Source organism: Molossus molossus, unplaced genomic scaffold (assembly GCF_014108415.1).
Source record: "Molossus molossus isolate mMolMol1 unplaced genomic scaffold, mMolMol1.p scaffold_m16_p_9, whole genome shotgun sequence".
Classification (NCBI taxonomy): domain Eukaryota; kingdom Metazoa; phylum Chordata; class Mammalia; order Chiroptera; family Molossidae; genus Molossus; species Molossus molossus.
Genome location: NW_023425403.1, coordinates 9,416,155 through 9,444,123, shown reverse-complemented (window position 1 = coordinate 9,444,123; position 27,969 = coordinate 9,416,155). Strand labels below are relative to the sequence as shown.

The window sequence follows — 27,969 nt, the reverse complement described above, 5'->3', positions numbered from 1 at the left end:
TTTTGGAAAGAAAGAAAAAAAAAAAGATGCCCAGAGGTGGAGAAGGAATTGAGGAGGGAGGGCGGGGAGAAAGACAAAGCACCCAGGCTGTTCAGGAAGTGAGACAGTTTAGTGATGAAGGGGATTTCATAGTCAGACGAGCCCTGTCAGCAGCAGGGAGAGAGGGACCCCACTCGAGAACGCGGAGCTGTCTGCTCGGCCTCCGCGTCCCAGCTGCAAGGAGTGTGTGAACGGAAGAAGGTGCCAGCATTTTAGACTCTGTCGTCCTGATTTGATGCTGAGCTTTCGATGTTAAGAGAGATGGGAAGGGGTGAGTTGTTGGTAGGTGCGAAGGTCATTCTTCACAGTACAGCGCGGTGTTCCATATGAAATTGCAGAAGTGAAGGGGTTCATGTGTTCAGGATCGACCTGAGATAGAGAGTCCAGACAGTGACCTATCGCTCCTTGTGCTGCGATTCCATAGGGAGGACTTCTTAGGGTGCCAGGCTGTGGCACTGAGGCTGGTGCAGAAGATGCCAGTGGTTGGACCAGCGTAGAGGGGTCCCGGTTGGTTACGGAGCGGCTCACCCAGGAGGACCCCGTGCCATCCTCAATCACTGTGACCCCAGGCACATTGTGGGCAGTGACCCAGAAGCCAGAGGCTTGTAACACCTTTGGAAACCCCGACTCGCCAGTGTTGCAGAACCTTGAGGTAGCTGATTTTATTTGTTCTGAGACACTGCCTTTTGTCCAGGTGGAGACAGTACCTTTCAGAGATCCTTTCTAGGAGGAATAAAAAAAAACAAAACCAACCCACACAGGCATCGGTCCAACCTCACTGATTGTTTTTATTGAATAGTTGCTGAGTTTCTGGGCACTGGCTGGCTGTCTGCATTATTTTTTACTCTCCATACGATACCTCTAGGTTTTCAAAGCTCTTTGCCCTCACTTATCAATTATTCATTTTACACGGAGCTGTGTTAGAATGTAGACAATTTTCTTTCACAAGAGTAAGCTTGTAATTTGATGTACCATAAAAGTCACAGACGGTATTAAGTGGTTTTTAAAAGGCATTTAGCATGACGCCCGTCATGATACACACAAAGGTGGGCTTTCCGTGTAAATAACGAGGACTGGCTGTACGCGGGACACTCGGTCTTGTTTTTTCAAGGGATTTCAGCCCGCAGAGTAGAAAATGTTGAGATAGCCTTGGGTGCCATAGAAGTGTTTGATGATATTTGACTAAAATGCAGATTCTTTTCACTTCTGTTTTAAAACTTAAAGCATTTTAACAAAGAAGCTCTAGTGTCTGGAACTGGGTGGGCTCAGTGCTTTCTGTCCTCCCTGACATACTGGTGGCTGAGCTCCTCCATCAGGGTCGATAGATTATGCACAAATCCCTGCAAAGGAGCTTTAGAGATTATCGGAGCTCCAGACCAATGACTCCTAATTCTTTTGAATATATAGGGACCCTCTCAGAAAACTTGCAGGACCCCTACCTAAGCAAGACTAGTTTAACTTGCTGTCATTTGAAGAAGAAAATCTGTGACGACATAAGGTGCTTCATAGCAGTAATGCTTTGCATTGATCTGGGCTTTATTCGCCAGCGTTTGTGTGTGTCAGGGGAGAGTGTGTTCTGTGCCAGACTGGATGTTCACACAGCCTGTGGTCCCAGGCCCCTTGCAGAGCCTCCGTGGTGCCTTGGGGTTCTGAATCCAAGCCTGCCCGTTTCCTTCATGGCCCCCCCAAATGTGAAGGAGATCCTGTAATACCGTGCAGGCAGTGAGCTCTCCTACTTCTGCGCCAGTGCTCTTTGCTCCCCCACTCTGTCTCCTGTGGGGTTTTTCTGTCGTGTCGCCTGGATCCTAGCACAGCGGACCCCCCTCCCTTCCCACTGTGCACTTGAGTGAACGGAGGCTTAGAGGGAGTAACTCCCGGAGGTCCGGGGCTGGCCCAGGTGGCCTGCACCTCGTTAGGCAGAACGCCATTGGCACGTGGCTGGCTTTGAGTTTCTCCAAGGGGAAGGCTCCAGATGGGACTTGATGAGCTTGAGTGTGCCGATAACTATACAAGTTAATTCTCCTCCTTAATTCTGTATGTGTGGAAGTCATTCGTCTTGATTGGCACTTTGTGGAAAGGAGAGAGACTGAGAACTTGTAACACAATAGGAGCTGGGGCCTCTCCCGGCTGTGTCTCAGGAGAGGCATTTTTACAGGGTGTTTCTGTTCTTCCACCCTTAGGATCAAAACTTCATGAAACGATTTGATTATAATGTACTATTAATGTGGATAATGAAAATTCCCCCTGCCAGAGAAACTGCTTTTTATCTCATCCTTTTCCAGAAAAATCCAAAAGACAGTGCGATGTCAGTAGCGTTAAGTGGCAGAAGTCAGCCTTATTACAGTGACACCTTTTCACATGAATGACAGTTAAACCGGGAAGCAGCAGACTTATCTAATTTACTATGAAAAAAAAAAAACTTTGGAAGCTTTTTATTTGTACAAGGGGGTGGTTGTGAAACCTGGGATGGAGTATTTGGCTGACATTTTCCGTTCCTTTCTCTTCGTGAAATTCATTAGCGTGAGGCACATTTAATCAAAACACCAATTTTATAAAGTGGAGGTAAAATACTCCTGGTAATTCAGGTATCATACGTTCCTTGGGCGTTTGTAACCAGGTCTGATGACACAGGGTACAGGCCGGGGAGTTGGAGTAGCGTCCACTTCTTTCCATCCTCAAGAGCCATCGTTCAAGTTCCCATTTTTAAAGTTCTCATCGGGCTCGCTCGTGTTTCCACGCCTGCTGACTCCGGTTGGTGGGTGGGTCTGTGGGTGCGCGTGCCTCTGCCACCCAGACTTTCGAGGTGTCAGGACTGCTTTGCCTGTGGCATCACACTTCGTCGTCGTGTCCCCAGAGTAGGTAGTAGCCTCACTCTAGATGCATCAGGCCGAAGTGGGGACACGGGGCTCTCCCCAGTTCATAGTTCTACAGGAATACTTTAAAAGGGCCGTTATGCGCCCTGGCCGGTTTGGCTCAGCAGTTAGAGCGTCGGCCTGCAGTCCAGAGAGACCTGGGTTCAGTTCCCGCTAAGGGCACATACCTCGGTTGCAGTTTGTCCCCGGCCCTGGTTGGGTCGTGTGGGTGGCAACCACTTGATGTGTCCCTTTCACGGCGATGTTTCTCTCTCCCCCCCCCCCACTCTATCTGAACAAAATGTCGGGTGAGGATAAAATAAATAAATAAATAAATAAATAAATAAAAGGTCCGTTATGCTGAGAAGGCAAGTGCTGGAATTAATTAAGGAGAGAATTCGGCATGGCAGCCTCGGACCGATCTGCCGGTGTGTGGCAGTGCGCCTTTAAACTTTGTATTTAAATGTAATCTTTATCTTTCAGATTTAGCATATCGTTAAGCACGCACAGATGTCATTTTAGTGATTACTTAGCCATTTACCTTACCCCCTTGCACACTGGCATTTTCCTGACTGCCACGGACGTGATGTATTTCTTTGGCATCCAAAGGTTAGTCTTGAGAAACTAATTTATCAGGAAGTTAGGAGGCCGATCCTTCTTAAGCGGCATCTTCCTCACAACCTGTAAGAGCTTCTGAGTAATTACGATCAAGTTTGTCCCCTCAGCCAGTGGGAACCGAATGCCCTCCGGTTCGTGAGGCAGACTGTGGGTGATGACTCGCCGTTGCGGTCCCAGCGGGAGCGTTCCTCTTGCGGCTGCCCACCACCCCTCTCCTGCCTGGCCAGCGTGTCTTCCTGGCCTGACCTTGGGGCGTCCAATTAGGGATTTTGTACGAAATAACTGATATAAGCAATGGAAAAACCTTTGACAAGTTTACAGGAAAGTCATGAAGGAGATGTTCTCATGAGTCAAGAAGCAAACTCGGGCTTCACTGTGTGATGTCTCAGATAAACAGGGAAACGCCACGGCCGGGGTGTGAGCCTCCCCCCCAAGAATCAACCAGTTTGACATAAACTTACCCACTTTCGGGTCTAATTGCTTAGAAACAGTCTTCTGAAAAGACTAGATAATGATTTTCTTGTTGTGTAATTTATATGGTTTTTATTGATGTACTTCAGTCTGTAGATTCAGGGTTAATTATTCTTGAAGAGCTAGAGAGGCCTGTCTTACACGGCATGTCTGCAAAGGACGGACAGTCACAGCTCCCTGCTGAAGGGAGGTGCCCGAAGAGCCGAGGTGCTCCTCGGGGGGGCCCAACCTACCCCGAAAAGAGACATTATTGTCATTGTTTTGTAAAGAGTCAGTTTACCTCGTGGAAGTTGGTAACAGAACTTAAAATAATTCAAGGTTGGTGATTCCCACGTTGATGATCAGAGAAGTGATCTTTATCTTATCTCTCAAAAGAAAAGGTTTGTTGAGAAATTAATCACCCAATAGAATTTCAGGGCCGCGTTCAGCTTACTTCAGATTGTAGTATGTGAGCACAGTGATAAACTGGATGCAGAAGGCTATTTCTAACGATAAATGTAACTCCTTCCATTCTGTCAGTGGGGCGAGTCTTTGCTCAGACACTCTGGGTCCCCATGCAGCGAGGTGCGGGGACTCCCGGCAGCGGTGAACCACGGTCTTGGTTCTGTTGACCAGTCTGTGGCCGTTATGCTGATTTTTACTGATGGTCTCCGAACTGACCTGAATGACAAGTTTTATTTTACTTTGAATTTTTTTCAAGACTCTTTCATAAGCTTCGTTAATACTGGTATTAAAGTAGAATATGCAACGCTGTTTTGCTCCCTGAAATAGGCACTAAAACCTGGAGATGTTCCCAGGTATTTATATTGATTTTTACTTTACCTCTAAGGACTTTGGTTTTCTGTGTGATGGGAGTGTGCATGTCTTCAGTATGCATGCCAGCCAAGCAAATCCCCAGTGCTGAAGACAGCAGTGATCAGACCGGAGGGAAGGGATCTGGGCTGGCCCGCCAGACCCTGGTCCAGTGTGGCGGGTTTATACACAGGCTTCATGGGCTTGTTAGATTCATGGCCCAACATTTGTTTCTCAGTGTCTTTATGATTCTAATGATCACTGAGGACTCGTAACTTCTAAGGAAAAAATAAGCGATATAGCTTTGGTTGCCTTAGACTAGGGTGATGTTTCTCTGCCTGGGGGGCTTTGAGGGGTTCCGAAGGTTCGCAGCTGTGAGAAGCTGAGGCTGACTGTGACCCGGAGAGGTGCGTCTGTGGACAGATGGATGGAGACGGGCCTCCTGCCGTCCCTCCTGAGAGGTTCAGAGCTGCTCCAGTTCTAAGATGGACATAAACCAGGCAGCGACGTGTGGGCCACACTGGAGAGTAAGACCGTCCCTAAGTTCAGGAGCATGTATGGCTACGAGGCACACTCAGCTCTTTGGAGACAGAGGCTGTTCTAGAACCGAGTAGAAAGAAAGCGGTTGCAGAACTCTTTCTGGACCAGTCCGTGTGACCATCTTGTTGAAACACGGAGACTTGCCTGGCCTCGGGACTCACCAGAGAGCGGAATGAGCGGGAGTGAATCCATCCAGTGGTACCTGTGGGTGTTGGGGACGCAGGGTGTTGGAGGTGAGGGGCTCGCCCTTCTGTGCAGCGGTCGGGAGGCAGGGACTAGCCAATTAGCAGAGGTGTAAATTTAATCTCTGTGCTTCTTGCAAATGATAGATGCCATAGTAAATTTAAAATATTGAATATGATAACTGAGCATGAATTTTTAAATTCTGCAATTAAAAGACTTTGTTCAGAATGCCATTAATTTTGAGTTGAGGTGAAAAAGGGAAGCAGAATTCCTCATTGTCTGTCGCTCTCTTTTCCGTGAGAGAGTTATAACTTTTGAGGAAGTGAAATAAACGCTGCTGAGTCATCTGTTCTTTTACCCGCGTGAGCTGTGTGGTGTGGGCAGTGCGCCAGCCCCCTTGCTTCCTGTGGGGAGCGGTGACCGCTTGTGTGCGGCCGCACGTCTCCCGGAGGACGTCCACCTGTCTTCGTCGTTCTCGGCAGCTCTTCGGGCGTCTGCAGGTGTGTTCTGTGCCGGGCGCTCTGCAGGCTGGAGAAAGCGTCCAGTGTCCCTGTTTCCAAGGAGGGTGCAGACTGAGGTGGACACAAATGAAACACACACCGAACGTGCCTTTCCGAGGAGGTGGCTTTTAAACGAGGTCTGCAGGCCGGATGGGCCCCATCGGGTGAGATGGGGGGCGACGCTGGGGTGGCAGAAGCTGGGAAGGGCGTTCCTTGCAGGGAAGAGTGCCTGGGGGAAGGCGCTCGGAGCGGCGTGTGGAAGGCAGACATTCGGCTCTAGCCCAGTGGGTGAAGCTGGAGAGTAGGGTGAGACTGAGGGTCATGGGGTAAGGAGTTTGGATTTAAAAGATGACGTGGGTTGTGCGTGGGAAGTGGATTGCTGGGGGTCAGGAGTGGGACAGGGAGACAGCGGTGAGGGGTGGCTGCAGACCGGTGGGGAGGCCTGGGCGGGGTGGCGTGCTGGACTGGCGAGGGTGAGTGAATACAGGGGGCTGGGTAGTCGGGGTGGGAGGGAACGGACTTCCCCAAACAGGAGCCCGGACAGCTAGGTTTGGGGGAAGGTGGAGGAAGGCTGGGCCCTGCGGTTCGGACAGCAGAGAGAGCTCCGGGAAGCAGGCCAGGCGGCCGGGTTGGGTGTCGGGGTACAGGGGGACGTGTAGGCTGCAGATGGCGGCATCAGCGGCATGGAGAGGGTGTGGTGACCTGGGGGGGGTGCACAGGCTGGGCCCCGGCCTGGTCCCTGAGAGCCGCAGCGTCGAGAGGTTGGGTGGAGGCGGAGGGGCCTGCAGGGGACACCAGCACAGGGCAGCGTGGCAGGAAGGAGGGAGCTGAGCGGTCTGCGGAGACCGAACGTGTCCTGGGGCTAGCAGCACCGTGGTCATTGCCGACCTCCGCTCCGATGGAGTGGCCAGGTGGGAAGGCAGATCGGAGCCAGAAGGAGTGGGGACAGCGTGTGCAGGTTTGGTCTGAGATGTTTGGGCTGAGAAAAAGGCTTATGCTGTCTGTATGAGGCGAGAAGCTGGTGTTTGTGGTTTGTTAGTTTGTTTTTGCAGCAGACGTGTGTTTGCTGAGGGGAGTCATCAGCAGAGAGACTGATGGACAGACGGGAGAAGCGGCAAGGTCTTGGAGGCCGTGAGCGGGATGGCACACTGGTTAGCAGTAGGGACGCTGAGTGGGGGCAGGGACGGCTGACACACGTGTGTGGGGTCGCAGGCGGGGAGGGGTGAGGCAAGGTGGGCAGCTGAAGGGGGCGTGAGCAGGCTGGCCCCCGGGGAGGAGGAAGGAGAGATCGCCTGTGCTGGGAGCAGGCCCTGGGAGATGTCCCAGGAAGGTAGGGCAGTCGGCAGCTCACCTGGTCCCAGCATCCCAAGTGAGGTCAGTTCAGCCCAACTTCTCCCTGCTGGAACGGGGTCGGTGAGTTGCCTGGGGCGTGGCTTGTGGAGCTGGAGTTAATTAGAACACACACCCTGACTCCTGTTCCAGTGCCCGCTGCTCAGGGCCAGGGTGCCCTTCGAAGGCTGTCAGCAGGGGGGCCTGGCCCCTTCTCCTGTGGATTGGCGTTACAGAGCTGGCACACCTCGGCATGCTCTGTTTCCGCTGGTTTCTCCGGCACAGTGTAGGCTTCACAGGCGTTTCGCAGGAACAGTGGGAAGGGAGTTGGACATGGCTCACCTGGGAAGAAATGCAGTATTTCCACGTCCTCCTCCTCTGACCTGATTGTGTGCCCTTAGCACATAGGGGAGCAGGGTAATTAGAGTTCTGGGGGCTTTATTATCAATAATGGAAACACCACAGTCAGAAATCTCTTCAGCCCTAAGCACTGCCATCGGGGTGAGTGGCTCCCCTGGGCGCCGTGAGCTGCTGCCAGCAGCCTCAGCCTCAGCGAGAGGCCGGAGGAGGGGGGGTCGGGTGGGGACCAGAGCAGGCGAGAGGAAAGGAGTGTCTGTCCCGCCATCGGCAGAGCCCACAGCCCAGGGCTGCCTGGCACTAGGTGGGCAGCGGGTAGGAGAGGTCAGGGGGCACCGGCATTGTCGGTCCGTCTTCCCTCTGCTTTCACAGACGCTGGTCTTTGTGACCCTGCAGAGGCCGGGCTTGTCCTCCCTCCACAGGCCAGGAGGCTGAGGCTGCACAAGGTGGAAGGTCACAGAACTAGCAGGTGGGGGAGGCAGAGTCTGCGAGGAGGTGGCCAGGGGGCCATGTGGGGAGGGACAAGTCCAAAGGCTTGGTTCCAGGAGTGGAGACACGGGACGGTGACCTGCCGTGGTCTGTGGGGCCCAGGCCAGCGGCAGGTTGAGGATCCTGGAAGATCTGGCTGCTGTGTCAATGAGCAGCTCATCTCCTCTTCAGATCCCAGATCCGGCTGGAATTCCCTCCCGCGTCATTTTCTTCTAACAGAGACCTCCTCTCTGGGCGCAGGGCGGCAACAGTACCCACCCGACATTTTCCAGGCACGGGCTGGCTTCCAGAATTCCCTCCTGCATCGTTTTCTTCTAACAGACCTCCTCTCTGGGCGCAGGGTGGCAGCAGTACCCACCCGACATTTTCCAGGCACGGGCTGGCTTCCAGAATCCCCTCCCGCGTCATTTTCTTCTAACAGACCTCCTCTCTGGGTGCAGGGCGGCAGCAGTACCCACCCGACATTTTCCAGGCACGGGCTGGCTTCCAGAATTCCCTCCCGCGTCATTTTCTTCTAACAGACCTCCTCTCTGGGTGCAGGGCGGCAGCAGTACCCACCCGACATTTTCCAGGCACGGGCTGGCTTCCTCTGCGTCATCGCTGTGACCTGTTTTTAGCTGCACATGCAAACTTACGCTGGGATGTAGACGTCCCTCCACTGGAGCGGGGTGCCCCCTATGCCAGAAGGTAGCGGGCCTGGTGGTCATCTGAACAGAAAGGCCGCTGACTGCGTGGGGTGGGCGGCCTGAGTGTCTGACTCGAGCACACGCAGCGGAGTGCCTGGGGCGTGCTCAGGTGGGACAGTGCTGTCGCCTGTCACCTGCCAGGAAGGCCCTGTTTCTGACCCCCACTTCCCAGCTCTTCCCAGGACGGACCCGCTGGGGTCGAGACTGTTTTTTCTTAGAAAACAAGCCCAGGGCTGGCTGCTGGTGACAGCGGCTTCGTTCGCGGTGTTCTTTCCTGTGCAGGAACCTCGTGCTCCCGTTTTCTCTTTGTTGTGACCCGGGAGACAGGACAGGAGGAGGTTATTTCTTTCTTTAATAATTTCTATCCATCTTTATTGATTTTATAGAGAAAGGAAGGGAGAGAGAGAGATAGAAACATCGATGAGAGAGAACATTGATTGGCTGCCTCCTGCACGCCCCCCCCTCCACTGGGGATCAGGCCCACAACCTGGGCATGTGCCCTGACTGGGAATCGAACCGGTGACCTCTTGGTGCAGGGGTTGATGCTCAACCACTGAGCCACACCGGCCGGGCTGTTATTTCTGAGCAAGGCTGGGACTCGAACGTCGTGTAGGCAGAGGTTTAGATCCCCTTTGTTCTGAAAGCCGTTTGTAATCCAAATATATTTCTACAGAAACAATATTACCTGCAGATCCAGGTCCCCATCCACCTATAAAGACTGCACTTAACCCCTTGTTTCCTGGACTCTCCTGGCACTTCCCTCTCCCAAGGCCCCTGCAGCAGCCGCCTGCCTGTGGCTCTGGCTTGGACGTCGGTGACCTGCTGCCCCTGCATCCTCGCTAGCTGTGCCGGGGCCAGGTCTCATCCCTGCACGTGTGTGGGACACATCTCCAGTCTGAACCCTTTCGCCTCCCTGCTGCCGCTCCGGGCGGGGTGGCCAGGGCTCTGTCTGAGAAGCCATTGCAGTGAAGTAAGCTTTGGTGATACCAAGTTGTCAGCAGGGGAGCCTGGGGGGTCCCTGGGTGAGTGCTGGGGAGCAGAGGCTGAGCAGAGCCTGATGTGGCTGGCTGGGGTACCCCAGAGATGGGCGGCACCGTTGGTTTCTAGGTGGCTTCTCCCTCTGCTCCGCCCCACGCCCTATCCTGTGCGCCAGGCCCTTTGAAAGCCCGGTGGTGAATCCCGTTGCTGCCTCGGCGGGCACCCCACAGCGAGATACGCAGAGGAGTGATATTATTTGGGGCCAAATTCTAGAATTGTTTGCTTTGGGTTTGGGGGTAGCCATAATAATGAATGTTTCATAACCTTTTAGGAAGGGTGCGAGAGGTGGTGGGGGGATGGAGGGGCTTCCATTGCAAGGCTACTCTATTGTTAATTATTGGCTGGAAAGATGGGGACTGTGGAGGCTGGCAGTGATACATGAGGCCTGGTCAGGATACCTTTCAATCATTAAGAAATAAGTACTTGAAATTCCATTTTCACTTTAGAAGCAAAGTTCCCTAAATGGATCTGAGAGGAGGGGTGTGTTTCCCTCCCCAGCCACCCCAGTGTGTACCCATCAGGCGTCTGTGGGGCCCGGAGGGCCGGGGAGGGGGAGGGGTGCCTGTGCTCCGAGAGAACATTCGGTCACTTACCCACTCTGTTACCTATCGGACCCCCGGAGTGGAAACACTTAGACCCTTATTTCAAGAAGCAATGACAAAAGCTTTGTCATCAGAACAGAAATGGAATCTTATAAAAATTAACATTGAGTTATTTTTGAAAATGAACAGGTCAACCTTGACCTTGGGTACCCATTTCATGTCAATTATTAATTGCAGGGTGAAGCTTCCCACCTTTTTATTCCAGAAGGCTGCGAACAGATGCTTCCGGGCTCTTGAGTCCTGACCTCTGTCTTGTCAGCGAGCCGGACTGTCTGTGCTGGGGACGCAGGTGGCTGCCAGCCCGAGGACCTTCACCGCCAGGGCAGGGGCGTGTTTCCCCAGAGACGCCCTGAGGCTTGCACGACGCAGCCTGCGCGTGTTGGCAGAGGTGGCAGAGGTGGCGCAGGTCTGGGCTAAGTGGCAACAGGTGCTCCTGGCCTGGCCCCCTCACCTGACCCTAGCAAAGCTGCCATTCCGGCTCCCACTCTCCAGCTCGGCTCGGCAACAACCTTCAGGCCCGAAGAAGTCATTTTCTTAAAGTTCCACACCACTGAACATTAGGAATTTTAAACAGTCCGGAAAGTTTCTTTACCTGGAATAGAAACTTTATTTTCCTGACTCCAGATGTCCTCAGGCTCCGGTGTCCCCACCCGGTGTCCCCACCCGGTGCTGGGGGAGCCGAAGGTCAGCTGCCGGCAGAGTCACACGCTTTCTGCTCAATCATTTGTGCAGTAATTAGCATTTGTTTAGCATTGTTCAGGCTTTGTTTGTTTGTTTGTTTTTCAAACCTATTAAAGTAACCTTAAAAATACTGCTGTCTAAAATACAGTGATACCTCGGTTCTCGAACGCCTCGGATTTCGACCAAATCGGTATTCGACCAGGAGATTCGAGAAACTTTTGTCTCGGAATCCGAACAAATATTTGGAACTCGAACTTCCGAGATGAGCCGAGTTGAGCCGAATGGCGTTCATTCGGCCCAGCGCGCCTTGCTCGCGTCATCAGTGTGAGTGCAGAGAGAGTCACGCTTTGTGGAGAGAGTCACGCTTTACACTGAATTTAACCCTTAGACAGACTGTACACTTTTATTTCTTGTTGAGACTTATGTTTTTCTACATATTATATACAAATTAGGCCAGTAAATAGGCATTTTCTGGGGCTTGGAACGAATTAATCCAGTTTCCATTATTTCCTATTGGGTTTCATTGCTTCGGTTCTCGAACAATTTGGTTCTCGACCGTCCTCCTGGAACGAATTATGTTCGAGAACTGAGGTATCACTGTAGATATTTTATTGCTCTTATAGCAAATGAGAGGAAAGTCAAATTTATAAAATGTTGAGTCTCTTAAATCTAAATCTAAACCAGGGATGGAATATATCCTGTTAATTTGTCAAACTGGTAGAGAACCACCTACATCAGACAGTAAGGATTAATCAAGCCCTGGTAAGAAGGAATTTGAAAAGTACAGTTTTCTAATTATATAATCTCTTCTGCACGGCCCAAGGTTAATGCAGTTCTGAGTCCTGACAGTTAGTAACAGAAAAGGGGGGGAAGACCGAGGCACATGCATTGTCTCACGATTACCCGAGACAGAGGCCTCCTGGCAGTGAGGAACTTCCTAAGTGTTAACCCAGTATTTTCAGCATTTGATTCTTTTCCTTTTCAGCAATGCTGAGAATAAACAAAGGGTTTTGTTAGTCTTGGTGCTTAGCAAATATACTTGTAGTATTCAGAGAGTCCTTTTGCTTATTGCTTAGCCATCGATGAGTAATTCCAGGTAAATAGTTGGAAAATTGGTCATTTTTTTACAACCTAGCTATCTTATGAATTACTTCCCAGACACTCTGTCTTTGGAATCCTGGGTCCTTATTCCTACGACGAATATAAGAACTATGCTCATCTCAGGATCACTGTGACACCATTCTCCGTGGTTGGTTTTTACACACATGTATTTGTGCAAAATATATTCCAAGGCAACACAGTCAGAATGCTAGCACTAGAAAAAGATACATGTATTCTTTAACTTTTTGCTGCCAGATATCTGTGGAATGTGTGTTGTAAGAAACGTTACGGAGAAAACTCAGGCCACCCAACGAAAAAAGCCCGAGGAAAGGATGGGACTTTTGGGTTAGAAATGTAGATTTTAGGATTTTATAATTAGATCTGCTATCTGAGAATCTAGGAAAGGATGAATTGAAGATCAAGACTGAACCTTGGGACATGCCCAGAAAGGTGAGAGAAAGAACCCATTGAAAATAGGAGACCCCCAAGCTCTGGTCCTCCTGAGAGGGTTTAGAGTGGAGAGTAGTGACCGACCGAGGAGGGCCAGGGAGCAGGCGAATCAGATCGCAGCCAGAGAGACTTTGGGTTTAGGTCAAGATAAGGCCATTGACCGGTGTGCCAGACAGCTCACCACAGCAGGTGTGCGCACCTCTTCCCAGTTCTGTGTCGTGTTGTGAGCTTGGAATTGGCTGTGTGGCAGTGTTCACACCACAGATGGGCAGACACTACAAATTAGGGCCATTTAAAGAAAGTGGTTGGTTGTAAACGTTACTTGCATATTATAGAGGTCAGCGAGTTCCCATAGAGTAGTGTTTCTGAGACTTCTTACACGGCGACTCAGCAGACGTCGTTTTTCTGAAACACACACAACAGTTTTTAGGATCAGTACCTAACCTTGCTATGTGGGTGCATTCTAATCTCAGCCCTTCTCTTTTCATTAAAAAGGACAAAAACTGCTGTTTATAACTCACTAAACCGATTTCATGACCTGCAGTTTGAAAAGTGTTGTTTTAGAGACAACCAGAGGTTTTATGTGCAAAGTCAAGAGACTTGCCCTTGGCCACGGGAGAGGAGACTCATGTTTTGTGGTCCGGAGCCTGTCTGGGAGATCAGCTGTTCAGGAAGACAGAGGGAGGAAACTGGGCATATTATAAAAAAGCTAAAAATTCAATTACTTGGTCTTTTTAAAATTGCTTTTATTTGGTTAGTGGAAATGCACTTTCTGAGAGCTAGCGTTATTCCTACAAACCGAAAGAGCACACAGACCCCTTGTCAAGGGTCATGCCCTGCGGCTGAGGCTGTGTGCTGGTGCAGATGGAGGATGCAGGGGTGGGGGAGATGCTCCCCGCCTAGTGCTCTTTGTGGCCTGAGGCCAGTCAGACAGTTTACCTGTCACTCCATCAGTTTAGATGCCTGGTCCAGGTAAATGATTCCAAACTCCTCCGATTGACCTACATTAACAAATCGAATGGACAGTCGTCAAGTCATTCTGTCCTGTTTCCTGCCGGAGTCACGGCTCCCGGTGATCATCCTGAAGAGAAGCGCAGGGCAGTTTGGAGGGGAAGCCGAGGGTCAGAGCACAGAGGCTGCGGGATGGTGGACCTGGGCGGCCAGAGCCAGGCCTCTCGGACTTCAGGACCTGGACAGACAGCAGTGGGGCCTTCCGAGGTGGGTGGGGCCAGGCTGGAGCCGGGTGCTGCCCTGGGTTGGGGTTTCTCCCCCACCCGCAGGTGCAGGCCGGGGAGCCATGCTGATCAGGCAGGGTTTGGTGGGCAAGGGGGCTGGGGGAGGTGGACTGGGTGTGTCATGTCTGAAGTCACAGAGCACATGGCGCACTGTGCTCAGGTTTCGGTTTTTTCATCGTCTGGCTTGAATATGTGGGGTTGTGGATTGTGAACTGTTCCTTTTGCAGAGTCTCACGTGTTCCCGATGCTCAGCTATTGTCGCCAGGCAGACCTCATGTTTTTAACAAGAAGCTTTATATTGTTCATCTTATGATTTTGTAGGTAAGAGAAAGGAAGTCTGTTTATGGTCCCGTGTGTCATTTCTATAAACCATCCTTTATCTGGGGATGTTGGATGCTGCCCAAGAGAATCTGTTTCATATGGTAATTTTCTTAATGAATCCAGACATGCAATGTTACATTTTGCCCCAAAATGCCTCCGGTGAATTGGAGGAAGATCGTTGCCATCCATGTGATAATTTTTAGGGATTCAAAAGAGGACGGTGTACTAGGTTTTCCACCAGATTCAGAAACTGTGTAGTTCTGAATATTAATACCATCACCTGCAAAAAATATTTGATAGAGAAAACATATTTCGACATTTGGATTTAAGAGGACTTTCTCTGTTTCCCAACATTGCCATCAATAATTGGAAACTGCACTTCCTCCTTTATTCATTCAATAAATATTTAACGCCCATTATGTTCATGGCATCGCATTGGACTCTGGGGGAGTTACAGCGAACCTCGAAGGCCAGTCTCTTCCCTCAAGGGGGAAATAGAAGAATAATTACATCTAATTGTTTTTAACACAGAGCAGTGTTAATCCCGCTTGGGAACATCTTGGTCACCAGAGAAGGAAATGGTGTAAGGAGACTTGGGCAGGCCGGCGCCCTCTGGCCACTAGGCATGAGACCCTTCTCTCCTCTTCCCTGTCCTCACCCTCCTTGGGGTGTGTGCACCAGTGCAGCTCAGGGAGCTGGCTCAGGCCCCCCGGCCTGCAGGGACTGTTCTCTAATGGGCTTGATCTGATTAAGCACAGCTTTTTTTTTTTTTGTCTTTGGATTTTCTTACAATGCCAGAGACTACTCATTCCCACACACGACTGGGACCTGAATTGTTCTTCATAGACTGAAACGAGCACCCCCAGCATTTCCGGGAGGGGGGGGTGCTCTGGGCCAGCTTTCGGCCCGTGCACCGCAGAGCAGCTGCCGGACACAGGCACAGCTGGACAGTGGACACCCTGCGAGACGAGGAGGCCTGGGGGGTGGAGGGGGGAGCCGGGGCCTCGCTGGCTGAGCCAGAGCAGGCACTGAAAAGACTCACTGACCGAGTGAGGGCGTCACAGCCCACATGTGTGGGAGCTGACGTTAGGCCTCAGCACTCCTGGAGGCAGGTGTTACGTGTAGGAGGCTGGTTGATGGGTGGGAGAGGGTGAGGGAGACGCTTGGAGGCCCCCTGTTTATAATTCTAGGAGATTTGTGTGATTTGGACCATGGCCATAGTCGTTAATTTGTTCAGGAAACATTGATTCTAGCACTGATATGCGTAGCGCGTGTTACGTCACCGTGGGGATACCAGAGGTTCTGTGAGGCAGTGTTTCCTACACACCTCTGCACGTGGGGATCACGTGGGGGAACCGCTGGACGACTCAGAGCCCAGGCCACACCCCAGAGCGTGTCTGACTGCAGGTGTGGGACACAGACACCTGTATGGGAAGCTGTCTGAGGATTCAGTGTGCAGACAATTTGTGGATCACCGCCGCAGGAGATAGAATACGGCTTTGGATAATGCACCCAGACAGTGATACAGCAATTAAGATAGCATACGGCGACCTCACAAAGCAGATTAGGTGGTGCAAACCCCCAGCCAAATGGCCTGGGCAGATGGGTGGGCTCTGACAGATGCGGGGGAGGGGAGGGTGCTCCCTTCATCCTCGAATTCAGGCGAGTCCGGGAATGACCGTGGATCACCGTTTAGGGATCTTGGGTGGAATGAGCCCGTGTAGCAAGGACTTGGCTCTTCATTGCCATTAGTGGATGAACGTTTCTCTTGTGAAAGACGAACCACTGGGTACCCACTGGCGTGTTTCTTGTGTGTAGGTGGGCTGACAACCAAGAGGTGAAGCGGTTCCCTCGGGACGGAAACGCGCAGATTTACTTCTGGATTCTCTTGCTCGTAGAAGTGTTCCCTGTCCTCTCAATGGCCACGGCGAACATCCCTGTGTGTGCTGATCAGTACCCAAATCAACCGTGTATGTGGACAGTCCGCACCCCAGGGTCTTGAGTGGCGAGCTGTGGCTGCACTTGGGGTGAAGGTACTTGACCTTGCCCCCACCCCCAGCTGCTCTAGGTGCTCACAGACCCAGGCAGCCGCTGTGGGGAAGGCTTGCTAATCGCCAGCCTGTCAGACCACATGGCCCATTTGGTATTCTCAGTACTTTCAGTTTCTCATTAGCTTTTTTTTTAATTGAGTCTATTATATGTTCTTTCAGAGGTCGGAATGAAATGCTTCCATGCTATTAGTGAGCCCTTCCTGCGCCACAATCTTAGTGTTTCTTTTCTCTCATTCCCACCCCCAGTGTGCCACGCCGAGCTGAATGCCATCATGAACAAGAACTCGGCCGACGTGAAAGGCTGCAGCATCTACGTGGCCCTGTTCCCGTGTAATGAATGTGCTAAGCTCATCATCCAGGCAGGTGGGGGCGGCGTTCCATTGTCACGTTCGCACCGCGGCCGCTCGCCGCAGCGGTGGTCGGTCTTAAATCACTATTGTTTAGATCTGAATTAATTGCACTATCAACTTCGCAAGATGCTTCCTGTGTTTTGTTTTTTGAATGGTGCCAGGTATTCTGAGACTAATTGCATCCTCTGTGATTCTTAGCATGTTTTTAATTTAGTTTGCAACTTCTTAAACTGCGAGCTGCCAGGAAACAACACGGGCTTGCATACAATTACTGCCGGTTTTCTGTTCCCTGACATATTGCGCATAGATTAGGGGAGAGGGCGAGAGATGAATTTCTGTCGGCAGCAAGGTCAGCTGGGAGTCTGTATATGAAATTTTAATTTGTGTCTAATGTATGGTAGATATTTGAGGACCTAAACATCTCTTTGCATATAAATGTCATCAGACTTCAAGTTTTTCTTACTGTAAATCTACACCACTATATTCTGAATATTTCACCTTTCTCAAATTGTCACATCTAAGACTCAGCTACACTGTATCTCATAAAACTCTCGGCATGAGATTTGAAGACTTATCATATGGGCCAGATGTGCGCTGTGGGGACCCCGGGATCTCCGAGAGGGGAGGTCTGCCGGTGTCGGAACCGCAGTCTCCACGACGGCGCCGGTGGCTGCCCCGCGCGTGCTGCGGGGTCCTTCGGGACTCGCGCAGAGGCAGCGCGGTCGTGGGCGGAGCAGCCTGTGCCCTCCAGGGCCCTGTCCCTCCGTCAGTGCCGCCTGGTAAGACGGGAGAGGAAAGGGATCTGCTGTGCTGGCACTGCTCGAGCCGGCCTGGGAAGCCCGCTGGTGCCCCGGTTTTGTTGGCACGCTCCGCCCCGCTGTTCGCCCCTCCGGGAAACAGTTGCCTCGTGAAGAAAGAATATTTGATTGCCCTCGGTGAGGAAGTGTGTTCGTCAGATCAAGGCTTGACTCCCTGACATGTTTTCACTTTGCATTTGTTAAAAAAAATCCGCGAAGACCAGGGGGCAGATTAAACGTAATGTCACCGCGGCCGCCTTGGAGCCGCCGCTGCAGGTCGCGGTCATGGACGTTGTGAGCAAGGGCGTCGGAAAGGGTGGTTCCCGCAGACACCGGGCTCCGCTGCCCGTCCCCGGCGGCGTCTCTGCTTGTACTAACGGGGCTTCCTGCTTGTTCCTTTTAAGGTATCAAAGAAGTTATATTCATGTCTGATAAATACCATGATAGCGAGGAGACCATCGCTGCACGGCTCATGTTTAATATGGCTGGAGTCACCTTCAGGTAAGGCAGAAGAACGGAGGGAAGTGTGTGAAGGCCCGATGGAGAAACAGGCGATTTCGGGCTGTGATGCCTGACTTCGTCCACTCTGAAAGCATCTTTCTCAATGCGATGGGCTACGAGTCTACGGATTATTTTAGGGGTAAATCTTTAAGAGCGGTGAAGAAGTATTAGAAGACTGTCTAATGCTCGTACTTAAATATTAGTAGCTTTCCATGGCTTGGGCCAATTACTTTAGTAGCAAGAAATTTTTAAAAATTCACAAGTTTTATAACAGGAACATTAAACCTTTGTAAATTTTGCAAGTGTGACAACTCTGGCATAATAAATCTAGGATGATAGTAACCTGCCCGGTTTGAAACACCTGGAATTCTTTTGACAGCAACATGGTCAGTTATTTGAAGTCATTTAGATTTGTGTGACCATCTTAGCTAGGTAAAGATTGGGAGGACACCTTCGATTCAGGGTAGAAACTTCTTCTGAGACTGAAAGCTTTCAAAGTAGTTGCTTTATGGTGCTTGTGGTCAGAGTGGGGTTGGTAACACCTGGCGACATGCCCGGCCCCTGGCATTCACCATTAGGAACATGGGGTGTAGGCCATGAGTTTGTTGTGCCTGGTGAGACGCGAAATCCAAGTTATTTACTTAATAATAATTGGACACTTACTGATTTTTAAAAGAATATGTGTAGTTCCCGCAATATTTTTTTATTAACTATTATAGAAGATGCATTAATGAGTGAAATAAATATAGTGGGTGTGTTTTTACTTCTACATCTTTCAGGACGTGAGTTTAAAAATGACTCCTCACCAAACCTAGTTGCTCTTTTGCCACACAAAAAAGAAAAGTTTCTCTTTTTTGCTTTAGAGTGATTTCACGTTGGCTTTAGAAATTTCCTAGAAGATAGGTTGAGTCTGGGGGTAACGCAGTCATCGGGTGGCCCATCATGCAGCTGACTGCACCCAGCTAGCCGAGGAGCCTGCAGCCCAGCCACCAGCACCTGCTGTGGGCTTAGTCCTTTGTGGGCCACGTCTCTCTCCGTAGGACGTGCTGTCATTGGTCCTTATATTGGCTCCTGTAGGGTAAAGTGAGTCCCTGGAAAATTTTTTCTCGCCATGGACAATGTAGGTTAAGCCAAAGTAAGCAGACTGCTTCCAGTCCTCACTGGGTAATATCGTTACATATTTTGTTTCTTCCATTTAGGAAATTCACACCCAAGTGCAGCAAGATTGTCATTGACTTTGACTCGATCAACAGCAGGTCCAGTCAGAAGCCTCAGTGAGTTCCGGCTCCGGCGCTCACCCTCCTCTGAGGAGCTGCTGATGCCCTTCGACTGTTCAGTAGCCAGTGCGGCAGAAGTAGACAATCCACAGAACCGAAAGCCTCGCTTCTCCCTGACTCTCCTGTCACATGGCCTCTGCATCTGATTAAGCTATTGATTTAGGGTTTAAGGTAAAGGAGCCTGTGGATGGCCTGGCGCTAGGGGCTGGAGTGGGGTGCCTTCCCTTTGTGTGCCAGGGTGCTGCTGGCGGCTCTGCAGACGAGCGTCCGCGCTCTGCCATCCACACAGCCACCTGCGCAGGAAGGACGAATAAATAATCGTCGTGTTCCTAGTGGGATGAGCCAACACATTGATTAGAACATCTGGCCCAAATGAAGCATAACATGAATGCCCTTGGGGTGGGGGGAAGAGGACCCACATGGCAGTGGTATTAAAGTATTTGCTGTAGAGACTTGAGGGAAACCCCACCCACCCACCCACCCAAAAATCCTAGAGAGGTTGGCACGCCCAGCCCGCCAGTGGATGGGAGTAACTGAACTCGACACTCTCTGCTTTTGCTGCCTTGCTACCCACAGGGTGGTGGCACCTTTTATTTTTGTCTCATTTTTGGTTTGTTGGTCACACATTACATAGTTGTTCCCCGAGCTGACAGCTCATCCTGTCGCCCCCAAGACCACGCCCTGCTGGTCACAACCTCGGAGCAAATTGACGTTTGTCCTGTCAGTGAGATAGAGGAAGTTCGGCCGCCCCAAGGCGGTTCGTGCCAGATCAGGTGGCGGGACCACATGTGCCCCTGGTGCCAGGCTGCCCTCCGTGGGCGCAGTCACCCCTTCCTGCCCTGTGGCCGGGAAGACTGTGGCTGCACACCTGTCGTTAAGCCCACCCAAGGATATTTTTTCCATTTTTGAGAGAGAGAAACATCTATGCAAGAGAGACATCGACTGGCTGCCTCCTGCTTGACCCCAGCCAGGGCCAGGGATGAACCGCAACCGAGGCACGTGCCCTTGACCGGAATGAACCCATGACTCATTGGTCCGAGGCCTGACGCTCTGACCGCTGAGCCGAACCGGCCAGGGCCCCTCTTAGTTTTTATTAAACATCCTCAGTACCTTTTTGAGAAAGTGGTTCCTTTATCTTGCAGATTGTTGCTATTTCTAAGCACTTATATTTTTATGAGATTGTATTTTGTCTCTGAGGTTTTGTACTCCATATTCTGGGGCATTTTGTAATTTGGCTCCTTACCAATATTATTAAAATCTTATTAAAACCTACCCTGGCGAAGTATGTTCATTTTTATCTTGTAATTATGTGCTTGATTCTCCGTTTCTGTCATTTCTGTGTAGTCTGCGAAGCACATTGCGTATGTTTTAGTGCTCAGAGAACAGTCTGAGCCACCGGCGCTGTGCTGTCCCCAGGGCTGACAGTGGCTCTGCTTCACGGACCCGACGGGAGATGTTAGGAGATGCTCCTCCCTTCTCCCTCCTGCACGCCTGCTCCTCAGCTCCGTGCAGCCATGAGTAGGTCCCCAGGGCCATCTGTGGGTCCCGGGCCTCCTCCCACCCCTAATACTCGCCTTCAGTTCTGGCCCCTGCTGATCTCAGCGTATTCTCTTCCTAAATCTCTCCTGTCTCCTCAGACGTTTTCTCTCTATGTCCTGCACAGCCCTGGCCCTCTGTTTGCTCCAACACGCATAACACAAAAGGTTTGTAGGAAGAGAAATCAGCCTGGCTGGTGTGGCTTGGTTGTGCGGCACCCATGCTCCAAGGGGGTCACCAGTTCCGTTCCTGGTCAGGGCATATTCCCCGGGTTTGGGGCTCGATCCCTAGTAGGGGGTGCATGGGAGGCAGCCAGTGTTTCTCTCTCAGATGTTTCTCTTCCTCTCCTTTTCTTCTCTCTAAAATCAATGAAAACATTTTAAAAAAGAAAAAAAAATCAATAAAGATACTTCAAGATAGGAAATATATTAGATTTTTATGTTGTCGCAAATTCTGAGTTGTGAGCCCTGTCTGTCAGAAAGGTGAGCGTGATTTTTCTCTGGACCTTTCTTTTTAATCCTCACCCGAGGACACTTTTCCATATTTTGTTCAGACAGAGTAGGAGGGGGAGAGAGAGAGAGAAACATCGACGTGAAAGGGACACATCGAGTGGCTGCCACCCACACGACCCAACCAGGGCCGGGGACAAACTGCAACCGAGGACGCGCCCTCAGCGGGAACCGAACCCGGGTTTCTGGACCTCAGGCCAATGCTCTAACCGCTGACCCAAACCGGCCAGGGCAGGTGTGTGTGATTTTTATGTCACATTTGTAAATATGTCCAGGGGCTAATAAGCTGGCCGTGTGTCTAATTTATTTAACTTTGATACTTATATTTTTGTCCCATTTTGTTACATTTTTAGTGAAAACATTTTTTTTCCTTTTGGGAGGAGGTGACCGGGAAGGATGTTTGCTGGGAAGGAAGTAGATCTGCGGTTGGGTGGTTGGTGCCGCCGAGATGCTCTCGTGCGGGCCTGAGGCTTCGGCGTACAGACCGGGTTGCCGACCTGGGTTCCCGGTGACTCGAGTGTAAGTGATGACGTCCCAGTTTCTGTCGTCCGGAGGAGTGGCGGCATCTCTGTGCAGAGACTTGTGCAGTGCTCGGCGTCCGATCACTGGAGGTTTGCTCTGAACTGTCGTCTTTGGGCCGAGCCCAGGAGGAGGGGTTGGAGCCGTCTTCCACGGGGCAGGCAGCGCCACAGTCGTGGTGCAGGGGACAGCGTCTGCGAGGCCTGTGGTGGCTAAGGGACGGCAATAGGAAAGCCATCTCTCTCTGACCTGTTGGTAGAACTACGTTTAAAAGGCAGACGTGGTGAGTGAAATGTTAGGGACTCCATTTCCCTGACAGTCTACGCTTTGCTCTTCTGTTGTTTTCTACAAGTCTGCCGTTAGCCTGACGGAGCCCGACGACGCAGCCACAGCCCGGATCTAACACCTTCGCCGTCTTTCCCAACTTTCAGAGGGAACAAGCGTAAAAGGAAAAGTCAAGAAGAGTTTGAGTAAGCATTTCGGCTCCTGTGGCCAATGATGAATTTCCTGTGTGCCAGGCATAAGTTTCTATCTGCTGTCCAGACCTACCTGCGGATGTAAGATAGTCAGCCTGAAGAATCGACTGTTGAAGGGGAGGTCGTTTTCTTACTGTGGCGCGAGAAGTCTGAACGGTTACAGTGTACTTGTTTTTGTGTTTTGAAGTAAGGCCACTAAAAATGGTAGGTTCAGGAAGTCATCAGCCAGGAGACCGGCCTCAAGTTCTGGACAGGCCAAGACTGCAGACCTACCTGCTGTCAGGGACCCGTGGTGGCACGGTGACGAGAGTTACAGACCACATCTGCGGAGGCAGGCAAGGTAACTCTGGGCCCAAGGCTTCTGGGGTCCAGAATCATACTTAGAAGAAGAGGCTTATCACATTTAGACTAAATGAGGGTGCCCAGGAATTCTTCTGAAAAGACCTAGAGGTAGCCTGCTTTTCAGAACTGTTGGAGGGGTCTAGAGCCATTTCATCATCAGTCTGTCCATCTCCAAACGGTTCCTGAGCGCCTGCCGGGCCTCGGGCCGTCCTGTGGCTCCTACGCCAGTCGGAGTAGACGGACATGGTTAGATACTAGAACTGTCCGTTAGATGAAGCCTTTGATACTGTGATTTGTAATAAGTATATATTTGGTCTTTGTTGCCATTTCTGGAAGATCCCCAGTGATGAGAGCAGTAAAGGTGTTTCTTGTCAGCTTAATGAGGTGTCTTTGGGATCCCACCTAAGGGTGGGGGCTGGTTGCCGGGAGAACCAGCCACGTGATTAGAAGATTGGAACTTCCACGCCCACTCTAGCTCCCTGGGGAGAAAGGGGGCCGAGAGTTGGACTCGACAGCCAGTGACCAATGATTCGATCCATCAGGTTTATGTAATGAAGTCTCCATAGAAATGCAAAGGACAGAGTCTAGAGAACTTGAGGTTGGTGACACTCCTGGAAGTTCCTGAGTTGTTTCCGCTGACTGGTAATTGGTCATCTGGTGAGTAAAATGTTCCTGTCCATTCTGTGAGCTGCTCCAGCCATGGGATCAGGTCAACAGTAGGGGTAACTACCGGAATTTTCCACTGGCGTCTGAAAGTCCGAGAAGGGGGTCGTGGGAGCCCTGATCTAGAGCTGGCGAGTCAGAAGCACCCCTTCCTCTGCCAGTGGTCTCCACCTGCCTGGGCCACGCAGCACGGCCTGCATGGTATTTTCTCTGGGGCTGAGTCGTCTGCGCTCACACCTGAGTGTAACCAGGAGTCAGTGTCTACAGGTCCCCAGCTGCAATAATTTCCAAGGTCAGAGATTTTTCAAAGAGTTTAAAAGTCTTCATTCAACTAAAACAAGTTCAGCATTTCCAAAGAAAGAAGTGGCGTATACCACCTGCTTACCGTCCGGTAGTGGACTCACTAGCTGGAGCCCATGGTCTCCCAGGCCTAGCCTGACAAAGGTTAGGCTACCGACTCTTCTCGAGCGCGGTGCTCCCTCCTGAACCCCAGCCTGTATCTTCGCTTTCCTGCTGCCATTCTCTCTTTGTTTTTAAATATATACATTTATAATGTGGTGAAGTACACATAACATAACGTACCATCTTAATTCTAACCGCTTTTAAGTGCACAGCTCGGTGGTAAGTACATTCACGTGGTTCAACCATCATCACCATCCATCCCCAGAACTCTTTTCATCTTACAAAACTGCAACTGTGTCCCTTAGACACTAGCTCTTCACCCCTTCTCCCCTCAGCCCCTGGCCAGCACCACTCTGCATCTCTGTGGGAATTTGACGGCTCGGTACCTTCTGGGAGTGGACCCACACAGAACTTGCTTCCTGTGATTGGCTTATTTCACCTAGCATCACGTCCTCACGGTTCATCCCTACTGTAGAATGCATCCATATTGTCAAAATCTCTTCCTTTTTGAAGGCTGACTAGTATTCCACTCTAGGCTGCCTTTTGTTCATCTGTTCGCCTGTTGGCGGACTCTTGGATCATCTCCACCCTGTGGTTGCCATTTCTTTTGAATGTCCAATGTTCTCTGACCCCCCTGGGCCCTGCCTCCCTCCCTACACCAGTTATCCAACATCTCAGAGGATTTCGCACCTTGAAAAAAAAACCCCAAACAAAAACAGCCCATCTAAGAGACCATCAAAACGCTTCTCTTGCCCGCCCACAGGTTTCCGTGCATCTTTCAAGGTTGAGCTGGGATCCTGCTGTCTCTGAAGATTCCCCCAGGCTGTCCTCCATTCAAGGTGATCTTTTTCTCTCTGAAATCCTTCAGCAGCCCCCGTCAGCAACAGTCTTTTTGGCAATAAATCACTCACTGTTTGGTGACATCTCTTCTACTGTCTAGAACTATTATTGAGACATTTCATTGAACTTTTCTCATTGATCTCTTCCTGCTCTGACAAGATAATAAACCAGAGCGTGTGTGTGTCTTGAGTATCTTTGTACCCACCCGCCCTATCCCACCCACCCACCTGTTTGCACAGTATCTCATGCAGAGGTGTTCAATCATGTTCCTATTTAAAAGTTATAAACCTGATTGCACTTTAATTCAGTGAAGTAGCTGATCAGGAGCCAACTCCCGGAGTTATTTTTTTCCATGTCGATTTCCTTGTGAATGGCTAAAAAAAAAATAATTATGGTCAGATAGAATGTAAGATCAGTGAAGTAGCTGATCAGGAGCCAACTCCCGGAGTTATTTTTTTCCATGTCGATTTCCTTGTGAATGGCTAAAAAAAAAATAATTATGGTCAGATAGAATGTAAGAGAAAGAGATCTTCCTGTGAGCACCAGGGTTAATGGGCACATTTATCTTTTAAAGAGAAGGAAGATTACTATTTAAATGTCTTATTTTTAACTTATGTGTTTCAGTGAAAGCATTCTTATACGTGGTTTTGAATTAGGACTTTGGCAATAATACGCTCTTGGCAGGACACCCAGAGGTGGTGTTTCCACTGAAAACCATCTGATGAGAGGATGTCTTGACCCTTTCAGGTCTTAAATCACTATAGAATGCAAACTGTTGCAGCGGTTCTCTATTTTAACTTTTGCTAATGAAAATTGTATCTTGGTATTATTAAAAATGCCATTTGGTCCTCGTTTGAAATGGGCATTTTGTTACGGAATTGCTTTCTTTGCACAGAGGAGCATGGCACGCAGCCTTCTGTATTTATTCTCCTGCCTTCCCCCAGGTTTTCCCGAATAAGCAGGCTACAGCCATCCGGGCAGCTGTAACAGACAGCCGACTCTCGGTGGCTGAAACATACAGTGTGTTTTTCTCACGTAATAAGTACAGAGGTAAGCCCTGGCCGGTTTGGCTCAGCGGTTAGAGCGTCGGGCTGCGGTCCTGAGAGACCCAGGTTCGGTTCCCGCTAAGGGCGCGTACCTCGGTTGCAGTTTGTCCCCGGCCCTGGTCGGTTGTGCGGGTGGCAGCCACTCAATGTATTCCTTTCACATCGATGTTTCTCTCTCTCTCTGTTCCTCTCTCTCCCTCCCACTCTACCTGAGCAAAAAATGAAAAAATGTCCTCGGGTGAGGATAAAAAATAAGTAAATAAGTACAGAGGTAAGCACTTGCTGGAGTTGGTTCAGCTGCTCGGTGATGTCAGCAATGATGGAAGCTTTTAAATTTATTTTCACTTGACTATCGTCAGCATTATATCTTCAAGCTCGTTCTGTCAAGCTCCAGGCATCCTCATTAAATGCAAGAAGGAAGAGATGGGAGGTGGGGTGGACATGAGGCGTCTCCCTTCTTTATCAGGAAGCTTCCGACAAATATCTTTTTTAAATGAATTAATTTATTTTTGTTACAGATGTTTCTCCTTTTTTCCCCATTGACACTCTCCTCCCTACTCCCATCCCTCCTTCACAGTATTGTTGTCTGTGTCCATTGGTTGTGCATATATGCATGTAAGTTCTTTGATTTATCTCTTCCCACCCCCCATCCATCTGAGGTTTGTCAGTCTGTTCCCTACTTCCATGTCTCTAGATCTATTTTGTTCATCAGTTTATTTTGTTCATTAAATTTCACAAATAAGTGAGATCATGTGTTATTTGTCTTTCTCTGATTGGCTTATTTTGCTCAGCATAGTACTCTCTAGGTCCCTCCATGTGTCTCAAAGGGTAAGAGAACTTTCTTCCTTATAGCTGTATATTCCACAGCTTTTTAAATCAACTCATCTACTGGTGGACACTTGCGCTCTTTCCAGATCTTAGCTCTTGTAAATAGTGCCAGCAAATATTCTTTTATGTGTTATTGGCCACAAGTGGATCATATGCCACCTAGCTGCAAGAGAGGCTGTCAGGATGTTTAGCATTCCAATTTCTGTAGCAGAGGCTGTGTAGGAGAAGGGGGTAGCATCTGTTACTATAGTTAGAACAACCTTTTGGTCAACCATGGACGGTCAATGGTTTATCAAATAGCCTAGATGTGGCTGTACCATCTAGGCTTGTATAAGTGCATCCTATGAAATTGCTTAATGATGCATTTTTCAGAATGGATACCCATCGTTAAATGGCACATGACCGTAATGATATTGGCCACAGTATATAACTTGCCTGAGAAATTACATAATAGTCTAATTATGAAATTTCTACTCAGCTGCTTTTCACATACTAGGTGTTAAAGTATTTGTTGAGTTAAAAAATGATGTTTGCATTGACTTTCAAATTCCTGTGTAGAAATTCTTAGTTACTTGGGCAGAACTATAAAAGAGAAATGCGCGCACACACACACACACACACACACACACACACATGCACACACGCACACATATACGTACACACTCGAGTTGAGGGTAAATTGCATCGTGGCCTTTGGCCTCTAAGAACTTTGTGTGCTTCCTAAGAATAGACATATTTTCATATATAAAACCACAGGATATTTTTCAGCATCAGTAAAGTTAACAGTACCATTCGTATTTGGCTGCCATGCCTCTTGCACCTGGAACCCCCACGGTGGCACAGCTGCTTAGGAGGGATCCTTCCCCTGTCGCCTTAGGCTGAGATTCCTTAGAAGCAGCAATGGTCAAACTTTTTGGTCTCAGGGTCTCTTCACACTCTTAAAAATTATTGTGGACCCCCAAAGCACTTTTGTTTATGTGGGTTACCACTACTGATATTGACCACATTAGAAATTTAAACAGAAGCCCTGGCCAGTGTGGCTCAGTGATTGGAGCATCATCCCATGTACCAAAGGGTTTCAGGTTTGATTTCCGGTCAGGACACATACCCAGGTTGTGGGTTCGATCCCCAGTCAGGTGCTTGTGGAAGGCGACCAATGGATCGATGTTTTTCTCTCTCTCTCTCTCTCTCTCCCTCCTTCCCTCTCCCTCTCCCTCTCTCTCTTGAATCAATGAAAAAAAACAAAAAACATAACCTCAGTGAGGATTTTTAAAAAAAAGAAATTTAAACAATATTTTAATTTATTTAGAACAGTGATTTTCAACCTGTGCGCCGCAAGAACTTTTAAAACATGCAATACCTGACTATTTAATTGAGGGCACTGACCTCTTTTCCCTTGCATTGTCAAATAAAAAAGTGACAACAGCCAACACAACAATAATGGTTTGGTGCGAATACCCTGTCTTAAACCGTAAACATATAGGTCATATAATAAAGTTACATCTTATTAGTCATGTTGCATAATAGGATCGCATCTGATTGGTTAAT

General features: G+C 49.8%; 1 protein-coding gene across 3 annotated transcripts in view; it reads left to right on the top strand.

Annotated features, from left to right (window-relative positions):
• The window catches only part of DCTD (dCMP deaminase), a 28,539-nt gene extending 3,993 nt beyond the window's left edge, over nt 1-24,546 (top strand). The window contains exons 4-7 of one of the 3 annotated variants that reach the window (XR_004958166.1): nt 16,582-16,698; nt 17,887-17,983; nt 19,183-19,431; nt 24,471-24,546. Coding sequence is in view for 1 of the 3 variants with exons in the window: in XM_036250546.1 (XP_036106439.1) it covers nt 16,582-16,698; nt 17,887-17,983; nt 19,183-19,261 (293 nt within the window). In the remaining 2 variants the exon portion in view is untranslated. Of the gene's footprint in view, nt 1-16,581; nt 16,699-17,886; nt 17,984-19,182; nt 19,708-22,176; nt 22,291-24,470 lie in introns of those variants that run through there. The other 2 variants (XR_004958167.1, XM_036250546.1) reach the window with 2 other exon arrangements.
• Nucleotides 24,547-27,969: the final 3,423 nt, after the last annotated feature.